Genomic DNA, 8,172 nt, shown 5'->3' on the forward strand with positions numbered 1-8,172 from the left:
CCAATGATGGAGACTACTGTGCTCTTGGAAACTTTCAACACCCTAGACATTGTTTTATACCCTTCCCCAGATATATGCCTCATCACAATTCCATCTCGGAGATTTACGGACAGTTCCTTGGACTTCATGGTATAGTTTCTGCTCTGACATGACCTGTCAACTGTGGGACCTTGTATAGACAGGTGGGTTTCTTTCTAAATAATGTCCAAACAATTGAATTGGCCACAGGTGGACTCCAATCAAGTTGTAGCAACATCTCAAGGATGATCAAAGGAAATTGGATGTGCCTGATCTCAATTTGTCATTGCAAAGTGTGATAGCAAAGGGGTGTGAATACTTACAGTGCCAGTCAAGTTTGGACACACCTACTCATTCAAGGGTTTTTCTTTATTTTTACTATTTTTTATATTGTAGAATAATAGTGAAGACATCAAAACTATGAAATAACACATATGGAATCATTTAGTAACCAAAAAAGTGTTAAACAAATCAAAATATATTTTATATTTGAGATTCTTCAAATAGACACCCTTTGCATTGATGACAGCTTTGCACACTCTTGGCATTCTCTCAACCAGCTTCATGCAGTAGTCACCTGGAATGCATTTCAATTAACAGGTGTGCCTTCTTAAAAGTTAATTTGTGGAATTTCTTCCTTCTTAATGCGTTTGAGCCAATTAGTTGTGTTGGGACAAGGTAGGGGTGGTATACAGAAGATAGCCCTATTTGGTAAAAGACCAAGTCCATATTATGGAAAGAACAGCTCAAATAAGCAAAGAGAAACAACTGTCCATCATTACTTTAAGACATGAAGGTCAGTCAACACGGAAAATGTCAAGAACTTTGAAAGTTTCTTCATGTGCAGTCGCAAAAACCATCAAGTGCTATGATGAAACTGGCTCTCATGAGGACCGCCACAGGAATGGAAGACCCAGAGTTACCTCTGCTGCAGAGTATACGTTCATTAGAGTTACCAGCCTCAGAAATTGCAGCCCAAATAAATGCTTCACAGAGTTCAAGTCACAGACACATCTCAACATCAACTGTTCAGAGGGGACTGCATGAATCAGGCCTTCATGGTTGAATTGCTGCAAAGAAACCACTACTAAAGGACACCAATAATAAGAAGAGACCTGCTTGGGCCAAGAAACATGAGCAATGGACATTAGACCGGTGGAAATGTGTCCTTTGGTCTTGAGTCCAAATGTGAGATTTCTGGTTCAAACTGCTGTGTCTTTGTGAGACGCGGTGTTCACACCGTGAAGCATGGAGGAGGTGTTATGGTGTGGGGGTGCTTTGCTGGTGACACTGTCTGTGATTTATTTAGAATTCAAGGCACACTTAACCAGCATGGCTACCACAGCATTCTGTAGCGATACGCCATCCCATCTGGTTTGGGCTTAGTGGGACTATCATTTGTTTTTCAACAGGACAATGACCCAACACACCTCCAGGCTGTGTAAGGGCTATTTTACCAAGAAGGAGAGTGATGGAGTGCTGCATCAGATGACCTGGCCTCCACAATCACCTGACCTCAACCCAATTGTGATGGTTTGGGATGAGTCGGACGGCAGAGTGAAGGAAAAGCAGCCAACAAGTGCTCAGCATATGTGGGAACTCCTTCAAGACTGTTGGAAAAGCATTCCAGGTGAAGCTGGTTGAGAGAATGCCAAGAGTGTGCAAAGCTGTCATCAAGGCAAATGGTGGCTACTTTGAAGAATCTCATATATCTAGATTTGTTTAACACTGTTATGGTACTACATGATTCCATATGTGTTATTTCATAGTTTTGATGTCTTCACTATTATTCTACAATGTAGAACTCTTGAATGAGTAGGTGTCCAACCTTCTGACTGGTACTGTATATAAGTTAGATATTTCTGGATCTCATTTTCAATACAAACATTTGCCAAAATGTCTAAAAACATGATTTCACTTTGTCATTATGGGATATTGTTTGTAGATGGGTGAGGATGAAAAATCTATTTACTCCATTTTGAATTCAGGCTGTATGACTAAATGTGGAGTAGGTCAAGGGGTATGAATACTTTCTGAAGGCGCTGTAAATATACATTGAAACATTAAGACTATCAGTGAGGAATGGTTAATATTGCACATTGAACTTGCTATTAAAGAGAGGTCTATGCAGAGACAGAGACAATGTCAGCAGGCCTAAACAAAACAGACATTTCAGGCAAATTTCAACCAGGTCAAATCCTTGAGGTCATGAGGGGAGTTCAGAGTAATGCTAATGTGAAGACCGTATTTACTAAGGGCTCTATTCAATCCGCATCACAAAAGTTCAGCTTTACAGCGTGATTGACATTTAAAGGCAACGTCCCTGCTCTAGCGGAGACTAAACGCTGCATGTCGGCTCAATCGGAAATGACCTTTACACTTCTAGCGTGGAATCTGTAGTACTTCTGCTTGAATAGAGCCCTTATTCTATGGTGCACAGGAATCAAGATGTGATTGAGGGTGTTTTCACTAACTAAGATAAACATCCCCTAACTTCATGCAGGTGTTCTGTGAGTATGGTGTATTTAGTTCATTCACGCCCAGGGGGGCAGCCTCGGCATTGAAAAGTGATAACCATTGTAACTCAGCCAGCCACTATGTAACCATCCCAATTCAACAGCCCGTACGGCTATCACAACATTTCACTTGACCTTTTCTTTTAAAAGGACATCATTTTCCATTCCCACTGTACCTTTGTAGGAATCATAATGACTAAACAAACAAGTTGTCATGGGTACAGCAGAACCAGTTCCTCCACATTTCAACCATTCATCCAGACTCTTCCGGTTGACAAGGAAACAATTTACTTTGCTAAAATAGTTTTAATTACAGATAAAAAGGTGGACAAATAAAGCACACACGATGAAGACTATTCCATTTAAAATACAATTTTACAAGTTGACCATTTTACCACCAAGAAGTACGCTACACAAGTCTTAAAAGACTAGGTAGTGAAGTGCTCTACAGAAGACTATGACAAACAGGGAGCCCATAAGGGTCGGAGAAGGACACAGGTGTTGAAGAAATTGTTCAAAGTATATTGAGGCACTTGAGACCGGTTTTTAGAAGGCAGCAGAAAACATGTCAGTGTTTTGACAAGGCAACAGGAAATGGTTCAAAGTAATGTTGAGGGCCTGGTGTGTCGCTGAGACAATGGATGGTCACGTCTGGTTCAGCACTCTCCTTTACTCCTGATGTGAACGTCACTCTTCTGCTCCCTGGGAACACACACGGAGCGGAATTAAAAGACACGCACAAACACAGAACGAGACAGAGGCACAGACAGACAAGCACAGAGCAAGACAAGTTGTTGAAAGCTTTAGTTGGTTACTTACATGTTTTCAAAGCACAGCATGCATTCGTTAGAGTAGCTGGTGCCATCGGTTCCACACACTGGCTCATAGTTCCGGGGGCACATGGGCATGTTGTACAGGGAACAGTTAGGCTGTTGGACAAAAACCAGGTTATGTAATAAATAAATAAGAGGTGTTGGTAATATAGTGTACTAGTATGACACCATATGAAGAGAACATGGATAACAGGGAACAAGCCATACGTTTTCCACCCCTTCCACAGTGCACCTGGGGTGTATTCATTTCTCAGATTCTATTGCAAAACGTTTCACTCAAGCAAACAAATTCAAGCAAACGCAACACAAACAGGGAATTTGCCCAATAGAAATTCTCATTGGTTGAAAAACGTTTTACATTTAGAGTACACTGTTCGTTGCAAAACGTTTTGCAACAGAATCGGACTAATGAATACACCCCTGACTGTCATGTCAACTAGTTGTTGACCAGGAAGTGACTGTATACATACAGGTGTACTTGGTGAACAATTGAATTTTGTACAGAGTAAGACCCATACCAGTGTTCTACATTACTAACTACTGTTAATCCAGCACATAGGACAAAGTGTTTTATGAATGCGCATAGCCTTTCACTCCAAAAAAAGAAACGGTTTAGCCTGCTTACCTCTATGCTGCCGTCAGGGAGACTCGCTCCTCGTGCCAAAACTAAAATGGAGAAAGATGTCAAGCCTTAGACTAATTATGATTTAACGTCAGATTTGATTTCCAGCCGTTCTAATCTAAACGACAGATAGCGCATGTTTTCTCTAGTCGTAGATTTGCGTGTGCGCCAACAGAGGCAGTCCGGGGGTAGTATCGACTGTTTGTCTAAACTGCTCTTAGAAGTTAAAACTGCTCTTAGAAGTTAATGTTATTTAATAAAACTATTTGACTGCCACTTGAAACTAATTAAGTAAAATTGAACAACACTCACCGACAACACAGAGGAGTGCGAGAGTCAGTCGTGTAAAGTTCCACATTCTCTCCGTAGTGAAGGGGCGTAGGCAGGTGACGTTGTGTGGCACCGGAGCCGTATTTATACCGTGTAGGTCTCCACCCCCCCCTATTTATACCGTGTAGGACTCCACCCCCTATTTATACCGTGTAGGTCTCCCCCCTATTTATACCGTGTAGGTCTCCACCCCCTATTTATACCGTGTAGGTCTCCACCCCCCCCTATTTATACCGTGTAGGGTCTCCACCCCCTATTTATACCGTGTAGGTCTCCCCCTATTTATACCGTGTAGGTCTCCACCCCCTATTTATACCGTGTAGGACTCCACCCCCTATTTATACCGTGTAGGTCTCCACCCCCTATTTATACCGTGTAGGTCTCCCCCTATTTATACCGTGTAGGGTCTCCCCCTATTTATACCGTGTAGGTCTCCACCCCCTATTTATACCGTGTAGGTCTCCCCCCTATTTATACCGTGTAGGTCTCCCCCCTATTTATACCGTGTAGGTCTCCACCCCCTATTTATACCGTGTGGTCTCCCCCCTATTTATACCGTGTAGGGTCTCCACCCCCTATTTATACCGTGTAGGTCTCCACCCCCTATTTATACCGTGTAGGTCTCCACCCCCTATTTATACCGTGTAGGTCTCCCCCCCCTATTTATACCGTGTAGGACTCCACCCCCTATTTATACCGTGTAGGACTCCACCCCCTATTTATACCGTGTAGGACTCCACCCCCTATTTATACCGTGTAGGACTCCACCCCCTATTTATACCGTGTAGGACTCCACCCCCTATTTATACCGTGTAGGACTCCACCCCCTGTTTATACCGTGTGGGTCTCCCCCAAGCTTCTACCCCCAAGCCATAAGACTCCTGAACAGCTAATCATGGCTACCCGGACTATTTGCATTGAACCCCCCCACCCCACCCCCTTTTTTACGCTGCTGCTACTCTCTGTTTATTATCTATGCATAGTCACTTTACCTCTACTCACATGTACATATTACATCAATTACGTCGACAAACCTGCACCCCCGCACATTGACTCTGTACCGGTACCCCCTGTATATAGCCTCCCTACTGTTATTTCCCATTGACTCTGTACCGGTACCCCCTGTATATAGCCTCCCTACTGTTATTTCCCATTGACTCTGTACCGGTGATAGATTAATTATTAATGACTAATTATTACACCCTGAAACTGTGTATAATGTGTTAGAAATGTGTGAGTGTAGGACCAGTAAGCTACCATTGAGCTACTATTTAGCAATGTGAGTAAGAGTTAGACCAGACAACAATGGAGAACTGTCTAAACCAAGATAAAGGGGCCTCCCAATTTAGGGAGGATGCGATATCTGCACCTGGCCGAGCAAGGAGTGGGAAAAGATAAGAACAGTGATGGTCAGGAGAGCAGAGGAAAACATGAGCTGAGCCGAGGTGTGTGTGTGTTTACAAGATGTGTATAGTGGAAAAATTGGCTGAGCAGACAGCGGCAACTAGCTTAATGGCATGGCAGAATAGAATAGCTTTAGATATGCTTTTGGCTGAGCGGGGCGGAGTTTGTGTTCTGTTTGGATCTATGTGCTGTACTTTCATCCCCAACAATACAGCACCGGACGGGTCCGTGACCAAAGCGCTTCAGGGACTCACCACGCTGGCGAACGAACTGGCTGAGAACTCTGGTATTGATAGCTCCCTAAACGGTTGGTTTGATAACATATTTGGTAAATGGAAAACTATTGTTGTAACTATTCTGGGTGCAGCTATAGCTTCTATGGGTATGCTTGTTCTTTGTGGATGTTGTCTTATTCCCTGTGTCCGAGGGTTGGTGAGCAAGGCGATGGAGGAGGCAGTTTCCCAACAGATGGTGAGATACGGCCCAATCCCGGACTCCGACCTAAGGAATGAAGGATATGACCTACCAGGCTTGGTGGAGGATGACGACGATTCAGATAGTTTGAGACTGGATGAAACTTTTCTTAGTTCTAATGTGTGAAGGTTGCAGTGAAAATCTAACGAAGAGCTGTGATTGGATGTTAACCTAGAACTACAAATCTCTAGTTTAAAAGTTATTGTAATGACTTTTGTGTATTAAAGTCTCGTTTTAAGTATGATGTACTAATTAATCAATATTGCAGGATGTGATGAAGCAAATGTTCTTCACTATAGGCTTAGACTGTTGTTTCCAGATAGTGGGTAAACAGGTTAGGTACCATTGCTAAATAGTAACATTACGCTTTTAATCATGGGGTAACCCTGATGAACCTGTATTGAATGAGACACTTTTTAATGTTTTTATATGCAAACCAACTTATATACTTCAATGAGTGTGATTTATTTCTATAACAACATATATTTTGTATGTGCGTAATATTTAGTCAAAGGGTGGATTGATAGATTAATTATTAATGACTAATTATTACACCCTGAAACTGTGTATAATGTGTTAGAAATGTGTGAGTGTAGGACCAGTAAGCTACCATTGAGCTACTATTTAGCAATGTGAGTAAGAGTTAGACCAGACAACAATGGAGAACTGTCTAAACCAAGATAAAGGGGCCTCCCAATGTAGGGAGGATGCGATATCTGCACCTGGCCGAGCAAGGAGTGGGAAAAGATAAGAACAGTGATGGTCAGGAGAGCAGAGGAAAACATGAGCTGAGCCGAGGTGTGTGTGTGTTTACAAGATGTGTATAGTGGAAAAATACAGGCCGCCTAAGATGTTTAGTATGACTTATGTGTATAAAAGGATTGTACCACCATTTTGTTTCAGAATTCTCAATGAATAAATATCTCTGACTATGCAGACCGGGACTCTGGCCGTTACTTAAATCCCAAAAGACGTACAACCTTTTGGGAGACGCACAGAGACACTAAAATAGTTTGTTAAATAATTCACATAACAACCGGTACCCCCTGTATATAGCCTCGCTACTGTTATTTCGCATTGACTCTGTACCGGTACCCCCTGTATATAGCCTCCCTACTGTTATTTCACATTGACTCTGTACCGGTACCCCCTGTATACAGCCTCCCTACTGTTATTTCCCATTGATTCTGTACCGGTACCCCCTGTATATAGCCTCTCTACTGTTATTTCACATTGATTATGTACCAGTACCCCCTGTATATAGCCTCCCTACTGTTATTTCACATTGACTCTGTACCGGTACCCCCTGTATATAGCCTCCCTACTGTAATTTCACTGCCGCTCTTTAATTATTTGTTATTTTTATTTTTTACTGATCCATTTTTTACTTAACTATTCTTTTTCTTAAAACTGAATTGTTGGTTAAGGGCTTGTAAGTAAGCATTTCACTGTAATGTCTACACCTGTTGTATTCGGCGCATGTGGGAAATAACATTTGATTTGATGTTGGCCATGTGTTCTGTATTCTAAGTGTTTGTATGATGTTGGCCATGTGTTCTGTATTCTAAGTGTTTGTATGATGTTGGCCATGTGTTCTGTATTCTAAGTGTTTGTATGATGTTGGCCATGTGTTCTGTATTCTAAGTGTTTGTATGATGTTGGCCATGTGTTCTGTATTCTAAGTGTTTGTATGATGTTGGCCATGTGTTCTGTATTCTAAGTGTTTGTATGATGTTGGCCATGTGTTCTGTATTCTAAGTGTTTGTATGATGTTGGCCATGTGTTCTGTATTCTAAGTTTTTTTATTATGTTGTTCATGTGTTCTGTATTCTAAGTGTTTTCTCCTGCTATTTTGTTTGCGATGTTTGATTATGTAAATTGTGCATTTATTCAGTTTTTGAACATGTCAGGTGTTGCTGTAGGTAGGTGTGGTGTGGAATCAGGCGCAGGACGCATAAATTAAGTCCAACGAAGA

The 8,172-nt window shown here is 41.9% G+C and overlaps 1 protein-coding gene across 1 annotated transcript; it reads right to left on the reverse strand.

The window, feature by feature from the left end:
* Positions 1-2,820: 2,820 nt before the first annotated feature.
* Positions 2,821-4,411, reverse strand: LOC121556110 (trypsin inhibitor ClTI-1). Its single transcript, XM_041869997.2, has 4 exons — positions 4,302-4,411; positions 3,993-4,033; positions 3,354-3,463; positions 2,821-3,236 (listed from the first exon to the last, which is right to left on the reverse strand). The coding sequence occupies exons 1-4, from the start codon at positions 4,345-4,347 to the stop codon at positions 3,191-3,193; spliced, it is 243 nt and encodes an 80-aa protein (XP_041725931.1). The 5' UTR covers positions 4,348-4,411; the 3' UTR covers positions 2,821-3,190.
* Positions 4,412-8,172: the final 3,761 nt, after the last annotated feature.

The sequence above is a fragment of the Coregonus clupeaformis genome, unplaced genomic scaffold (assembly GCF_020615455.1).
Source record: "Coregonus clupeaformis isolate EN_2021a unplaced genomic scaffold, ASM2061545v1 scaf0015, whole genome shotgun sequence".
NCBI classification, from domain to species: domain Eukaryota; kingdom Metazoa; phylum Chordata; class Actinopteri; order Salmoniformes; family Salmonidae; genus Coregonus; species Coregonus clupeaformis.